Source organism: Uranotaenia lowii, chromosome 3 (genome assembly GCF_029784155.1).
Source record: "Uranotaenia lowii strain MFRU-FL chromosome 3, ASM2978415v1, whole genome shotgun sequence".
In the NCBI taxonomy this organism is placed as follows: domain Eukaryota; kingdom Metazoa; phylum Arthropoda; class Insecta; order Diptera; family Culicidae; genus Uranotaenia; species Uranotaenia lowii.
Genome location: NC_073693.1, coordinates 69,161,921 through 69,179,269, shown reverse-complemented (window position 1 = coordinate 69,179,269; position 17,349 = coordinate 69,161,921). Strand labels below are relative to the sequence as shown.

At 33.9% G+C, this 17,349-nt stretch overlaps 1 protein-coding gene across 1 annotated transcript in view; it reads left to right on the top strand.

Moving 5' to 3' along the window:
- Positions 1–17,349, top strand: part of LOC129752269 (zwei Ig domain protein zig-8-like) — a 359,099-nt gene that overhangs the window by 259,293 nt on the left and 82,457 nt on the right. Inside the window, exons 4-5 of the mRNA XM_055748056.1 lie at positions 5,342–5,419; positions 13,278–13,410. Coding sequence (XP_055604031.1) covers positions 5,342–5,419; positions 13,278–13,410 — 211 coding nt within the window. The remainder of the gene's footprint in view (positions 1–5,341; positions 5,420–13,277; positions 13,411–17,349) is intronic.

The window sequence follows — 17,349 nt, the reverse complement described above, 5'->3', positions numbered from 1 at the left end:
TGAAGGGTCTTCTGAAGGGTCTTCTGAAGGGTCTTCTGAAGGGTCTTCTGAAGGGTCTTCTGAAGGGTCTTCTGAAGGGTCTTCTGAAGGGTCTTCTGAAGGGTCTTCTGAAGGGTCTTCTGAAGGGTCTTCTGAAGGGTCTTCTGAAGGGTCTTCTGAAGGGTCTTCTGAAGGGTCTTCTGAAGGGTCTTCTGAAGGGTCTTCTGAAGGGTCTTCTGAAGGGTCTTCTGAAGGGTCTTCTGAAGGGTCTTCTGAAGGGTCTTCTGGAGGGTCTTCTGAAGGGTCTTCTGAAGGGTCTTCTGAAGGGTCTTCTGAAGGGTCTTCTGAAGGGTCTTCTGAAGGGTCTTCTGAAGGGTCTTCTGAAGGGTCTTCTGAAGGGTCTTCTGAAGGGTCTTCTGAAGGGTCTTCTGAAGGGTCTTCTGAAGGGTCTTCTGAAGGGTCTTCTGAAGGGTCTTCTGAAGGGTCTTCTTTTACTTCTCTTTTTCCAAAGTGCATTAAAATTTCCTCAAATCTCTTAATAACTTTTTGTCAATGTATCTTTACATGTCCCTTGAAAGAATCTTTGAAGTCCCTCTTATGTTTCTAAAAAGCCGTTTTAAGACTTTAAACTTGTCTTTTTATAAATGCCCTTGTACTTTTTGAATGTTTTTCGTTGCCTGGAATGAATCATTTTCCAAAATGTTTCATTAATGGATTTGTATCTGTTCTCCCGAACAACAAATGTCTCAGAATATCATAAAACCAATTTGCGACTCCGGGCAACTCCTAAGTGCTTGCGACAAGTCGTTTATCATAATGATGCTTTTCACAACATGCAGCCTCCAATAAGCTTTCATTCTGATGAATATGGAAAATTTTTGATTAAGCCTGCTTCCGAGGAAAAGCAGTCGCAGATTAAAAACCAGATCCATCAACCCTACCCGGGCCGCCATAGAGATAGTCAAATGTGACAAATTCCTTGGAAAATATCTTCACCAACGTTTCCGCTCAATTTCCGGCCCGGATCATTTTCACTTCATCACATCGCATCAGATTCATTCGGAAAGGCGGGGAGAAAAAAAGAATAAGATCCCGGAAAAACAAACCTTCTCTAGCGAAATTCATCCTCCTACGACATGGATCATTTTGCGGTTCCAGAAGAAACGGAACCGGTGTGCTGCTTTTCCGGTAAAATCCCCGCAAACAACTGGTGTAAACATATCATCGCAATAAGTATACCTCTTCGTCAGATCCATCAGTATTATATGAAGAACATTTTGTCTGGCTGGCGGATTGACGACTGACATGAGCGAGGCGCGGATGGATGGATGGATGGATGGATGAATGGAATGGAATGGAAGCTAAACCCCACCCGGTTGGAATCCATGGCCTTGCCGTTTTCCTCATCGAGCTTCATGTGATTAGGGGGTGGATCATCAAACGATCCGCAAGCTCAGTCTCAGTCTGTCGTTTTCGTTTTCTCAACCTGGCCTAGTAAACATACATCAACACGCCTCCAGCCAGATGGATAGCAAGATTTGATACCGAACATACTCGTATAAGCGAATTATACGTATGTACTTGGGTTTGATTGAAAAATGTTGCGCCTCGTTTTCCGAAAAAAGGATGATGCCTTTTTATCCTCCAACGCACAAGAGGTTTCTGGTTAGTTGTTTCTTCAATCAAAATGAAAATAAGCCAGGACCTTTTCTTTCGGTTGTGGCCAGCTCCCCGGTAACAAGCACCGGTGTGGTAAAAGAGTTATGTTTACGATTGTAAATTCTTTGCCCAAGGTTCGAGATTATTGCCGGAGGGTGCTACGGCAATTGCGTCGGATTTGAGTGCTTGTTGACTGTTTATTTATGACAAAACATGAATTTTTAATTTCTTCAAGAACAAATTATGGTCCGAAAGATTTTCCCTAAAATTTATTCGGTACCAAACGTTATGAAAACTATGTGCGATAGAGACTCTTTAGACTTTTAAAGGGACTTTTAAAGGGACTTTTAAAGGGACTTTTAAAGGGACTTTTAAAGGGACTTTTAAAGGGACTTTTAAAGGGACTTTTAAAGGGACTTTTAAAGGGACTTTTAAAGGGACTTTTAAAGGGACTTTTAAAGGGACTTTTAAAGGGACTTTTAAAGGGACTTTTAAAGGGACTTTTAAAGGGACTTTTAAAGGGACTTTTAAAGGGACTTTTAAAGGGACTTTTAAAGGGACTTTTAAAGGGACTTTTAAAGGGACTTTTAAAGGGACTTTTAAAGGGACTTTTAAAGGGACTTTTAAAGGGACTTTTAAAGGGACTTTTAAAGGGACTTTTAAAGGGACTTTTAAAGGGACTTTTAAAGGGACTTTTAAAGGGACTTTTAAAGGGACTTTTAAAGGGACTTTTAAAGGGACTTTTAAAGGGACTTTTAAAGGGACTTTTAAAGGGACTTTTAAAGGGACTTTTAAAGGGACTTTTAAAGGGACTTTTAAAGGGACTTTTAAAGGGACTTTTAAAGGGACTTTTAAAGGGACTTTTAAAGGGACTTTTAAAGGGACTTTTAAAGGGACTTTTAAAGGGACTTTTAAAGGGACTTTTAAAGGGACTTTTAAAGGGACTTTTAAAGGGACTTTTAAAGGGACTTTTAAAGGGACTTTTAAAGGGACTTTTAAAGGGACTTTTAAAGGGACTTTTAAAGGGACTTTTAAAGGGACTTTTAAAGGGACTTTTAAAGGGACTTTTAAAGGGACTTTTAAAGGGACTTTTAAAGGGACTTTTAAAGGGACTTTTAAAGGGACTTTTAAAGGGACTTTTAAAGGGACTTTTAAAGGGACTTTTAAAGGGACTTTTAAAGGGACTTTTAAAGGGACTTTTAAAGGGACTTTTAAAGGGACTTTTAAAGGGACTTTTAAAGGGACTTTTTAAGGGACTTTTAAAGGGACTTTTAAAGGGACTTTTAAAGGGACTTTTAAAGGGACTTTTAAAGGGACTTTTAAAGGGACTTTTAAAGGGACTTTTAAAGGGACTTTTAAAGGGACTTTTAAAGGGACTTTTAAAGGGACTTTTAAAGGGACTTTTAAAGGGACTTTTAAAGGGACTTTTAAAGGGACTTCTATAGGGACTGTTAAAGGGACTTTTAAAAAGACTTTTAAAGGGACTTTTAAAGGGACTTTTAAAGGGACTTTTAAAGGGACTTTTAAAGGGACTTTTAAAGGGACTTTTAAAGGGACTTTTAAAGGGACTTTTAAAGGGACTTTTAAAGGGACTTTTAAAGGGACTTTTAAAGGGACTTTTAAAGGGACTTTTAAAGGGACTTTTAAAGGGACTTTTAAAGGGACTTTTAAAGGGACTTTTAAAGGGACTTTTAAAGGGACTTTAAAAGGGACTTTTAAAGGGACTTTTAAAGGGACTTTTAAAGGACTTTTAAAGGGACTTTTAAAGGGACTTTTAAAGGGACTTTTAAAGGGACTTTTAAAGGGACTTTTAAAGGGACTTTTAAAGGGACTTTTAAAGGGACTTTTAAAGGGACTTTTAAAGGGACTTTTAAAGGGACTTTTAAAGGGACTTTTAAAGGGACTTTTAAAGGGACTTTTAAAGGGACTTTTAAAGGGACTTTTAAAGGGACTTTTAAAGGGACTTTTAAAGGGACTTTTAAAGGGACTTTTAAAGGGACTTTTAAAGGGACTTTTAAAGGGACTTTTAAAGGGACTTTTAAAGGGACTTTTAAAGGGACTTTTAAAGGGACTTTTAAAGGGACTTTTAAAGGGACTTTTAAAGGGACTTTTAAAGGGACTTTTAAAGGGACTTTTAAAGGGACTTTTAAAGGGACTTTTAAAGGGACTTTTAAAGGGACTTTTAAAGGGACTTTTAAAGGGACTTTTAAAGGGACTTTTAAAGGGACTTTTAAAGGGACTTTTAAAGGGACTTTTAAAGGGACTTTTAAAGGGACTTTTAAAGGGACTTTTAAAGGGACTTTTAAAGGGACTTTTAAAGGGACTTTTAAAGGGACTTTTAAAGGGACTTTTAAAGGGACTTTTAAAGGGACTTTCAAAGGGACTTTTAAAGGGACTTTTAAAGGGACTTTTAAAGGGACTTTTAAAGGGACTTTTAAAGGGACTTTTAAAGAGACTTTTAAAGAGACTTTTAAAGGGACTTTTAAAGGGACTTTTAAAGGGACTTTTGAAGGGACTTTTAAAGGGACTTTTAAAGGGACTTTTAAATGAACTTTTAAAGGGACTTTTAAAGGGACTTTTAAAGGGACTTTTAAAGGGACTTTTAAAGGGACTTTTAAAGGGACTTTTAAAGGGACTTTTAAAGGGACTTTTAAAGGGACTTTTAAAGGGACTTTTAAAGGGACTTTTAAAGGGACTTTTAAAGGGACTTTTAAAGGGACTTTTAAAGGGACTTTTAAAGGGACTTTTAAAGGGACTTTTAAAGGGACTTTTAAAGGGACTTTTAAAGGGACTTTTAAAGGGACTTTTAAAGGGACTTTTAAAGGGACTTTTAAAGGGACTTTTAAAGGGACTTTTAAAGGGACTTTTAAAGGGACTTTTAAAGGGACTTTTAAAGGGACTTTTAAAGGGACTTTTAAAGGGACTTTTAAAGGGACTTTTAAAGGGACTTTTAAAGGGACTTTTAAAGGGACTTTTAAAGGGACTTTTAAAGGGACTTTTAAAGGGACTTTTAAATGGACTTTTAAAGGGACTTTTAAAGGGACTTTTAAAGGGACTTTTAAAGGGACTTTTAAAGGGACTTTTAAAGGGACTTTTAAAGGGACTTTTAAAGGGACTTTTAAAGGGACTTTTAAAGGGACTTTTAAAGGGACTTTTAAAGGGACTTTTAAAGGGACTTTTAAAGGGACTTTTAAAGAGACTTTTAAAGGGACTTTTAAAGGGACTTTTAAAGGGACTTTTAAAGGGACTTTTAAAGGGACTTTTAAAGGGACTTTTAAAGGGACTTTTAAAGGGACTTTTAAAGGGACTTTTAAAGGGACTTTTAAAGGGACTTTTAAAGGGGCCTTTCAACGGGCTTTAAAAAAGCTTTCAAAAATTTTTAAAGCGGTTTTCAAATAACTTGTCTCGTTGTTTTGTTCTCTCCACATTAAATTGAAATGACAACCATTCATTCGTCTTATTGTCTTTTGATGTTTACAGAAACTGTTCCATTCGTTCATCGAAAAAATTTTCTCCATTATTGTTTCGTGAAAACAAAAACATCGGTCATCAAACAGATTGCAGCTCCCTCCTGGGTTCACTCGACTTCGATAGAGCAAATTTTTCCAATTAAAGCTATATGTACACGTACAATACAAACATACTCAAGGTTTTTATTTAATTTTTCCCTGTTTCTATCTTCAACTCTGCGAATGCACCTTAGGTGGCCTGGATACGGAAACGGGACCTGCACATTCTCACAACCGGCTCCTCGACCTACACCTCGGACCAACGATTTCAGGTGAGTGGATCCTAAATCTTCTGTAGTTTGGAGCACATACACAACACTTACAAAGTAACTTCTTCCGCGAGCGCTTTTCTGAAAATGGTTTACTGGAAACAAGATTTGTTTCGCCGAAGGAAGGGAGCAATTTATTACCAATGAAATGGTCTTTTAAAAGCATCGCTCTTTGCTAGAATATTTCTGTGTGGACAAATTAGAAAGTGGTTTGGGCTGGATTGAACAGCTCACGAATAAAGTGGACATTAGCACATAAAAGCATCATTTCCAGTATTTCTAAAATCAGTGAATATATACATATGTAAAAAACCTAAATTTTCGAATGATTTAACCCTGAATATAAACATATGTAAAAAAAACCTATATTTTCGAATGATTTAACCCTCTACTACATGGACTCTAAATTAGGGATACCATATCCCGCAACGCCAAAATGAGTATATTGAAATCATCTTCCAATGAACAATGCGGGGAAACCAAAATATAACAGCTATTCAAACTCTGCGAATAAGTTGCAAGTAATTTTACTTACATGACAGTTATAATTTTTCCTGTAAAAAAACTTTTGTCCTTTTGAAATCAATTTAACTTTTTTGTTCCTTGTAATTTTTCGTCAAAGTCAAACACCTTCTGGAAAATTGGAATGTATAGAAGATTTTGGTTTTTTTTTGTTTCGATTATAGGCGTTTTAACATCTTTATGTCATTCGCGACTTATATCAACGATGCAGTTGGTGGACAGTTATTGAAAAACTTTTCCGGTACAACTGGGATCGATGTTCACTCTTGGGCTCGAACTCACGGACATCGGCTCTGGAAGCAACTGACTTGCCAACTGAGCTATATCACAAGCTTAAAATATTTGTTACATTCTGTAGAAAAATACCAACATGATAATATATTGCCTTAAAAAATTGTTATTGAGGTATAGTTTTCCTTTTTGCTAGATTTTTTTTTAATTCGTGTGCTTTTGATTTGTGTACGAGTCTTTTAAGCTAATTGAAGTTTTGCATATTACCTACTGTTAAGGAGATAATTGCATAACCAAAGGCTCTGTTGAAATTCACAGATAAGTTCGACGTCTGCGTTATTTTGATTAATAAAGTTATTGACAATCCTGGCTTATCAAATTTGTTATCATCGAAAATTCACGATTTAAATCCCTTCTGTTTTTATTCTTCGTTTAAAAAAATCAACTTAAGAGTCAAAACTGTAGTGTCGTGCAATAATTGCATGCAGAGTTGAATTTTTCTGGAATTTCTGTACATAAATATACATGAACACAAACTTCGTGAATTGGAAGGAATAAATTTGTTACTCTGATAAAATGTCTTGCAAGAAAAAAAGAGTACATTCCGTAAAATTTCACAAAAAGAAGAGTACGCTTGTTTCTCGATCGAAAAGAAGTAAATGTACTCTCAAAATAGTACGTTTGGTATCCCTGCTATAAATCCCTGGAGAAAAAAAATAAAAGAAATAATTTTATTGACCTGTAATTAAGCAATTTGTGCCAAAAAATAAATAGATTATTTTCAATATTTTTAATAGTTTCAATAATGTTAGAAATGAGAGTCCTTTTCGCCTTTGGCAACACACTCGAGAATTTTGTGTTGCCAAAATCTAACGGTTTTTCTCATCAACTTTTCTTAACTATTATTTTGTTTGTTATTCTATCAATTTTTTTTTGTCATTTTGCCATTAATTTTCTTTTTTTTTGTAATTGTATTTGAGTTTTTTTTTAAATTTTCCATCATTTTTGTGTGATTTACTTTTTTTGGAATTTTTTTTGTTGCTGCTAGATTCAATCAACATTTAAGAACGTAAAAACTTTTTAAGGTGTTTGTCAAAATTATATTGTTCCTGTTATAGCGAAAACTACATGGTAATGTCTTTCAATAAAATCGCACATGTTTCCAAATCGGATGTTGCCAAAATCGAATGTTGCCAAAAACGAAAAGGATCTTAAAGAAAATAAGGCCACTTGAAGGAAACGCTTATTTTACAGAGGTCGGCATTAAAGCACTATTCGCTAGTTCGTCCGCTACATTTTTGGTATTTATTATTTAACTTAATTTCTGGAGAACTGACGGCTAAAAAACCTTCATCACCTTGTAGAAACTAACAATCATCTGCATTCTTGCTTGAATAATTGCACCTAGCGGAGTTTGTACATCCATTACTTCTCCAGAAATCCCGTGAGAAAATAAATTTGTCGATAAAAAAGTAGCGGACTAATTAGCGATTAGCGATTAGCGATTTAAAGCCGGACACTAAAAAAAAACAAGTATCAGCATTCTTCCTTGACTGTTTGCTTGTGGTGGAGTTTGTCTATCCACTAGTACAAATGTTTGGTAAAAAAAAGTTAATACGATAATTATCTAACAAAAACGGAGCAGACAAATTAGCGATTAGCGGTGTAATGCCGGACACTGTTATTTTATCTTTCAAAACATTTAGAAAAGGTAAGTTGCATCTCTGCATCGTGATGGCAATCCTCATAAGATGAATTTACGACTCGTGATGAAAAAATTCACTTTTTGTGTTTGATGCAGAAAAAATAACAATTGCTTATCTATTTTTTCTTAAATTCTGATGTTTTTTTTTAAATTAAATTATGAATATTATTAAATTTTGAACCTAAACTATGTTTTTAAATCCAATGAAATTACCGACACAATCAAATAAAAAGGCGTTTTTCTAAGCCTTATTAAAGTTATCTTGTTATTGAAGTTGTTAATAAGTTTAACAAAAGTTTTTTACCGAATCTTGTTCATTCCGATCAATATCCAAATTTCCCATCCTGATATATATTTTTTTCTGATCAGGTTCACTTGAGCAATTTACATGTTAGTTATCAGATTTGAAATCTGAATCGAAATAGATTTCCGATAGCAGCCCTAAAAATCAAATTTATTTTCTTTTATTTTTTTTGTTCCATTCGAAATTTTACACACTTAAAAATTATCTTGAACAGTTATATCGTAAAACAATTTTAAATTCGATTTATTTTGGTATTGTTTTCAAACAACACGATGCAAAAAATGTGCGGTGTTAATATGGTATTGCTTTTTTAATAAATCATTTATTTGAAACGGAAGATTTTGCTTTATTTAGCATGATTTTCAAGCTCTGCACTGACTTTAGGTCATTAATAAATTATTCGAAATAATGTTCTCTACTCTAAATTAATTTTTTTCTTTAAAATGAATTCTAAGCCAACTTGTTTACAAATTGGAAATCTATATTTTCGAAACACCAGAAATGAAAGTTAAAATTTCAAATTATACCAGAATTCAAAACTTCGAATATATGAATTAATGCATAGATATCGAATGTCCACATAAAATATTACACCAGATTTAAAAACAAATCTTAAATGAAGCAGTTCAGAAACTCAACATGAAAAAATTATGTTTACAAAAACAATAATAATTGTTTGTTGATATTCATCTCTTTTGACATAACTTTTTTCAATATCCAGGTGAATCTTAAATTTCAAAGAAATATATTAGGTACGACTTAAAATAAGAATTTCCGATTAGGAAAAAAATAATGATGCATTTACAACTTTAGAAGATTAATTCAAAAAAAAAATTGAGTAACAAAAAGAAGTTTTGCTTCAAGAGTACCAAAGATAAAAGTTTTACAAAAAATCATATTTTAATTCATCCATCAGTTATTAAATAAAAGGCTGAACAAGTCCATTTCTTTGAATTTTAAATAATATTTTCAAATATTCATAATCAAATATGAAAAAATTTATAAAAGAAAGCGTAAACTTAAATCGTGTAGGTTGGAAAATTGATTACTTGAAAATTTAATGAAAAACTGATAAAAAAAATATATACAAGGAATTCCCAGTTTTATTGTTAATATTTAAAACACAAAGCAAACACTTACTCGATTAACATTGCGCATTGAAATTTAACTTTAAAGTTGCTTCTTCATTTCAAGCATTTCAAAGATGAATTGAAAAATTTGATCTATTTGATTGAAAATTTAACGTTATTTAAATAAGTTAAAAATTTATAAATTTTCAAGTGCGGGTTGTCTAGATTAAAATTTTAAGCTCTGAATATCTAGTGCCATCAATTAAAATATTGGATATTTTCAGATATCAAAAGATTCAGAATTGAAACACAAAGGCAACCGATCTTATTGAAAAGTTCATAGAATTTAATTAGTAAAACAATAAAATTCGAAAAATTTGTTTGAAAATTAAAACAAAATATGCAATGAAAGAGATAAGTTTTTATTATTTAAAATGAATTAATTTTTAATGCAAATATATTACCATTTAAAAAATTATTTATAAAATTTAAAAGACAACTCAAAGAAAAAGTATTTTTGGTGCCTTTGATATGATTGATTTGAAAATTTTTTAGCGTCCTTAACTCGAATCCTTGTTAAATTGTGTCTGTCACATTGACTTATAAGTTAAAAAACGAATCAGATTTGATTTAAATCAATCATTGATGACTGATAAATTAACGAACCTACATGAAAGACCAAAACAGATTCTTTTTGTTTTGTTGTTTTGTTTATTAAAATCTATTTAATCAAAGAATAATATTCAGCCTTTATATTCTGATTTCAGAGAAACAATTTTCTAAAAAAGTTAATTTCAACATTTTTCTAAATTTAAAAAGAAAGCATTGCATGAATTTTGGCTATTACTAAAAAAGTTTTTGTATCATTCAACAAATATGTTGAAGACTTGAAAACGATGTCTTTTGCTTCATAAAACAACTAAATTCACTTAGTTCAAAACTTTTTTGAAAATTTGGTAATATTTTCGTATTTTAAAAAATGGGGAACAGGGAACAAAAAATTTTATAACTATTATCGCGAAAGTCTGAATTACTTGCGATCTTCGAGAAAGTTGATCAGTGTATCGAAAATTTTATTTAGAAATTTTTTTACGATGTTTTACAGTTTTGTCAAAGAAGCGAAGAAATTTTCTTTATTGATTTTTAATATAAGTCAATCACCGACCGTTTAATTGATTTTTGTAAAGTTAACTTTCGGCATATTGGTAAAAATGTATATTCTTGGAAAAAGAATATCAGAGTTAAAAATTGAAAGAAATGGATAGAAAAGTTAGGAGAAAATTTACAGATGCTGAAATGAGCGTTAGCACAGTTTTGCAAGGAAACCTTACTAACGTATGCCAAACTTTACCCCACTATATTTCATTATTTAGGAGAAGAATGACAAACATAAAGGTGGCACTACCTCAACCTATACTATAAAATATGGTTGGTCCTAAGCATACAAGTGGTAAATCCGTGTTTTGAAAATATGTTGATTTTCAACATATTTTCAAAACTTATTTTAAAAACATAAGCTGATAGAAAAATAAACTAATCGCACATTTGGACTTAGGGCACCCAAATTACTAAAAATATCTCTTAAATTCCATGATCCTCAAAAATGTTTTTTTTGTGGATTTTTGTAATTTTTCAAAACTATTTTGAGTGTATATTTTAGTTTTAAAAAGAACAAATGCCGCTTTTATACCTACCCTTATAATTGACATAAAATTAAATTTTGGCTGAATTGGGTTTTTTGAAGAAATTTTCAAATCAGCATGTAAATTGTGACGACAGGGATGATTTTTTTTTAAATCAAAGTGATTAGTTATTAAAGTACTGGGGTTTAGGTTTGATTTGTTTTTTCCTTATTCTTTTGACTATCGTTGATAGCAAACAACTGTCATGTGTCTACCAGCTTATTAATGTGTTGAATTAGTTAATGAATTTCAAAGTTGAAATGGTCTGAACTTGTTCAGTTACACTTCATAAAAAAATCAATTCTAAAGACAAAAGTTTCAAAACAATAGGCTCGTTATATTGCTATTCAGAATTTACAACCAAAAATTAGATACAATCTTTTTTTGTAGAGAAATGAATCCAACTTAGATGAAATTTCAGGGACTAGATAAGAGAAAATCGATGTTGAAAAACATGCGAAAAAAATTCGCCTTGTCTCCCGGTGAGACTTGAACCCACATCTAGCGCCTCTCCGGGGCCCATGTATTAACATTCTACTACAGGAGACCAACCTGGCGTATGAATATTATACTGGTTGAGTGTCGATGTCTATCGGAATGAAGGGAATAGTTCTCCCATGTGATCATAATCATTTTTCTTGGTCTATTTCTATTCCCATCATTTCATCTTACGGTAGTTGGAATCAAGTTTGAACATTTTTAGGCACGGCAAGATTTGCATTGCCTTCTCATATCCTGCACGAGTTGTCAGTTATGATGAGAAATGATGCGTTTGCCGTATTTGGATATCCAGCCAATTTCGGTGTTTGGCACCGCCTTATTTTCATTTTTAAATTGCGACCATTTTTAAATTGCAATTTAAAAATAGAAATAAGGCGGTGCCAAACACCGAAATTGGCTGGATATCCAAATACGGCAAACGCATCATTTCTCATCATAACTGACAACTCGTGCAGGATATGAGAAGGCAATGCAAATCTTGCCGTGCCTAAAAATGTTCAAACTTGATTCCAACTACCGTAAGATGAAATGATGGGAATAGAAATAGACCAAGAAAAATGATTATGATCACATGGGAGAACTATTCCCTTCATTCCGATATACATCGACACTCAACCAGTATAATATTCATACGCCAGGTTGGTCTCCTGTAGTAGAATGTTAATACATGGGCCCCGGAGAGGCGCAAGATGTGGGTTCAAGTCTCACCGGGAGACAAGGCGAATTTTTTTCGCATGTTTTTCAACATCGATTTTCTCTTATCTAGTCCCTGAAATTTCATCTAAGTTGGATTCATTTCTCTACAAAAAAAGTTTCGCTGACTGAATGTTTGAGTCAAGACCCATCTCTGGGTCGCAATTTAAAAATTAGATCCAATTTGTGAACTCCATAAAGTGTCGTAAAAATGTCTGAGTGCTAGACAGGTTCCTGTAGGACTAAATTCCATTTTTTTATTTGTTTGATTACACTAACTTTTAACTACCTTTTGGGATCAAAAAGTTTCTCATAACTACGATCAATTCAATACTTGAACTGATCCCCCCTCCCCCGCTATTCGCACGGCCTTAGTAACAATTTTAAACACTTATAAGAGAGTTTGTTGAACTTTTGAATTTTTAATATGTAAAAATTTACCATAAACCCCAATAATCGGTTGATTCGAATTCAACTGTCTCAGAGTGCAACGATGCAGCTCCCCATGCAATCCGCATCACTCCCTGCAAACCATCATGTACGTACTAATCATCATTCCTACAGAGTTAAACTGAAACCGTGGCTAAATCTGTTTGTGAACGACAAGACCAACCGGATAGCAACTCAGACATTCGGTTGGAGGTTGTTGTTTGTTTACTTTCTCTAGAAAAGCACATCCAAACCCCATATGTTTGTTTGTTCAGTTCATACCTTCGTTCATGTAACCGCTCCAAGGGAAGATGAAAATGTATGTGTGGGGAGAAGGGAATCACCCCAAGGCACCTTGCCATACCTACATACATATCTTCATACATTCGTTCATGGAAGATGCATTTGGTGGCTCCTGGAAAATGGAAACGAGAGTCTGCGGATTTTCCCAATAAAACTTTTAATTAACTTTACTTTCCCCCTATTGGAGCTTCCGGATTTCTCATTGTTCCGGGACAAGAGCGCGCGGTTATTGTTTCCTCCTACAAGCGTGGTGAAACAATGTTATTGTGCTTTGTATGTGTGTGTTTGCTCGCGCGTGTGTCAATGCCTGAATGGATGAGCGCGGGTTTCGGATGAAGTGATTTGTTCTTCCCTTTTTTTGTAACTCATCGTTTTATGGTGTTTCCTTCTCGTTTTTTTGTCCTCTTCTACAATGAAACAGGTGATCCGGCCAGAAAACTCCATTAATTGGACGTTACAGATCAAGTACCCGCAGGTGCGAGACTCGGGCGTGTACGAGTGCCAGATCAACACCGAGCCAAAAATGTCGCTGTCCTACGTGCTGAACGTGATTGGTGAGTGTTGACATACATATGTGTACCAACTTTTTTTTTTCCTGCCTTCTTTCAAACGCCTATATTTACAATTTTACAACCACGCCAAACAACCACACATGGCAGATTGTCGTAAATTTAATGAAATCATCAGCATCGTTTCCGTTTTTAATGTGCTGCTCATCAAATGTGCGGCCATTATTACGTGCCATAATTTTCTGCCAACATTGGCTTTAATTGATGCCGTAAATTCACAAGTACCCAACGATGATTATACTACTGAGGCAATATCCGATTCAATAACTTGTAATTATTTGACATTTTTTGTCATCGATTGTTTATTGGACCAATTTTAGTTTTGTTTTCAATTTTCATAGAATTCAATTACGGTTCAAGTCCAAACTTTTAACCTTTCGGTAATTAATGACCGATAATGGTTTTTGTAAATCAATTTATTAACCTTAATAGCTCGATTTTATTAATTTTTTAATTATTCTTATGGATGTTATCAAAATTCAATGTCCTTAAAAAAATTCATCCTTTGTGTGTAGATTCTTCATTTTAAAGTTATGTATTCTTAATTTCTTCGGTTATCAGGTATCAGATATCAGAAAAGGGGTAGGCTTAATGCGACACGTTATCCAAACAAACGGGAAAATTGTGCCAAGCCTTTTTTTTCACAGATTTCATCATATACCTGAGAAACCTGAAAACCATAAAAGGGTTAGAAAATAAGTAAATATTGAGGGCATGAAGCCGATCCACGTAGGGATTTTGAAGCATTGAAGCTTATAACCATATTGGGTGAAAAAAGACAGATTGTTATTCTTCTTCTTCTTCTTCTTACATCAACATGGCCAAAACATGTAGGCATCCTGGAAAATGGAAGACTTGCGTCTTTCATTTTTCTTTTCAGCGTATTACCTGTTACATATTCCTATGCATTGCAGATATTACTACGGCCAGGCCAACCATGTGATGAAAACCGCGAAAGATACAGGATACAGGGGCGGAATAAAGCGTGGAGATCCCTACCAAACGCTTCATATAATATTTTGAATATGGAAAGACCTAAATATGAATTTATGTCATTTGGGAAAGTATATATGGAATATTGATACATTAAATGCTGTTAATAAATAAGGAAATAACGATACTTACCAACACTATACTCACTACAATTATAAATTGGAATATAAAATATTACACTTGGGTTTCTGTAGATCAGCTATTTTGCCTTCGTATTTTTTCCGTATACTCTGTGGCATACTCTGTGATCAGAAAAAAAAAGTAAACGGTAGAAACACAAAGCAATTTAATTTATCAGCTGCTGGAAATTGCATACCATTACATTAGTTTTTAATCCTCACACTTGATGTGAGCATGGAATATCTGGCAGCTGAAATGGAATGGAATTGGTAACTTGGAATACTCTCAAACCTCAAATAAATGAACTAAATAAATATAAAACTGATGTTTTCATTATGAAATACTGATTTTTGAATCGAGGAACCTGTAAAATGCGAAAAATTAAGCATACAACAAAGATAATTATCTATTTTAAATTTGAAGTTTTGAAATGAATTGCTGTAAAAATACAACTGACAATTACACCGAAATATAACAAAAATATATCCTTAAACTTTACTCCACAATTCAATAAAACGAGAAAAAATTACCCAATAATGAAAAAATAACAGCGATATTGTGATGAGGAATTTAAATTTAAATGGAAAAAAAAAAATAAAAAAATAAATTAAAAACTGAGGCAAAAATCGGGAATTCATTCCACCAAAACATTGTAAGGAAATATCACAGTATTACATTTACACAGTATGTACAGACCAAACAACTCTAGTAATTAAAATCGTAGATCCTAGAAAAATACATATTTTGTAGCTTCCCGTACTCTGATGTCATACTACGACATATATATTCTTTCAACTGTCTTACCGCTGTTCGAATGTGACGTGAAAAGGTACCTTAAAATATTTCCAGTTAGTCAAACCTGGAGAATAAGGCTGATGTCATGCTGAAGCAACTAGCAACGCAACACAACGCAACGTTCCAATAAGGAAGCGTTGCAATGCATTGGTATGTCATGCTGGCGCGACCTGTCGCTTTGAAATTCCCTACAAATCATCACTTCTCTACATCTGATAATGCTTTGAATCGTCTCCTTTCTTTCGGGAGCCATCAAAAACTCATCAAATCACGACCCGGATTGCAAGAATGCCGAAATTTGAACCGACAAAATTCCTTGTTTTTTTGCCGAAACTAAGAATTCATGAAAATTTTCTAGCCGATTAAGATATTTTTTAGTTTATTATCACAAGTTCGAACAGATCTTCGTACTATTGTGCTTAAAACCCGGAATCACTGCTTCAAATCGAGAAAAAACAATATTCCCATTGGATTTCCTACTAGTCGCGCTACAAAATACACTGGCATCAGATTTGTCGCGCTTTACAAAGCGACCAGTATGACAGGTCTGCGCTTTTTCCATGGAGATCAAATGAGAGCTGGTTTGTCGTGTGAACGTTGCGTTGAAGGTCGCGTTGCTAGTTGCTTCAGCATGACATCAGCCTAATGCTGCAGCAAACGCTTAGCTCGTGGGGATTCAAATTCGAAACAAACGCTTCGTATCGGCCGAGAGAGCAGAGTAAACGATACGAGAGACTTCCCGTATAGTTTACCTTACCACCATCCATACATCAAAACCAAAATTAGAGAACAGAGAGAAAAAATAAATTGGAATTTCCTCACCGAATGATGAAATGCAACGCCTGCTTTGATGGAGATTGCCTTCTTCCAGGAAATGATCTGCCAAACTGTACATCGCGCTTCTTGAGCCCATTTTCCAACCATCTTCATTAAGGAGCACTGATATAACCAAATCAACACTTTCACTATATCAATGCTCCAAAAAATTTATCGAACAGCCCAGTCGTGCAAACCACCGCTTCTTTGTTTAATGAAGCACACTGCGAGCAATCAATGCCGCTGCATTGGCACGGATCAAATCTTCCTCTGAAAACACCTGCAACATCTATGTTTCAATCACACACATTTTTTGAAAAAAAAAAAAAAAAGACAGATTGTTATTTTAGTTCAAATACTTAAAATTAGATACTTTTATAACAGGATAGGCGAGAGTACCTAAAAGCTTCCTAGCAAACGAAAAACAGGCATATATCAGCTGAAATGAATCATAAATTATTGATTCACTACTACAATGATAAGAAAATGTTCTAACTAGGCTGCTACAATGAGGGCAAATAAAAGATTTTATAATGACAAAATTCGCATGTAGCCTGTCCGCATAGGGGTTTTTAAGCAATAAAGCTTTTTTTTATCATAATATTGGAAATAAGGACTTTTTACAAAACTTACTTTGTTAAATTCTGACAAACATTAAAGAAATGTAGTCAGGCCAAAGAGGGACATGTGCACACTAAGAGGAAGGTAAATATAGTTACAATAGTACCTCTGAACCATAGCTTAACCATTCAGGAGATTCAGAAAACAGTTTTTATTTTTTTATTTAACTGACCAGTGCTCTGGTTAGACGACTACAATGAGTTTTTGTGACGCCAAATTTGAAACAAGCGATATTAACACTGCACGAAGCTGTAGCAGTGGATTCCAGAACCTGGATTGACGTATGATAACGGAATATCAGAGTACGATATTGGAGGAGCTTTGACTCTTCTTAACACTATAACCATTCTAAAGCTAAAGGAACATGTGTCAATACAAGAGAAGTGACATATACAATATGTATGGAAATAAGTATAAAGACAAGCTGTATATAGCGAGTTATGTACTTTCCTGTGATCATTTATTCAGTTCAACACTTGTCCACGGTCGATTCATAGAAGAATGCCATTTCTTGAAATACTTTTGTTTTGCAAGATTCATGCATCTTAAAATAAATATGCTCTAAAAACGGATTTTCGG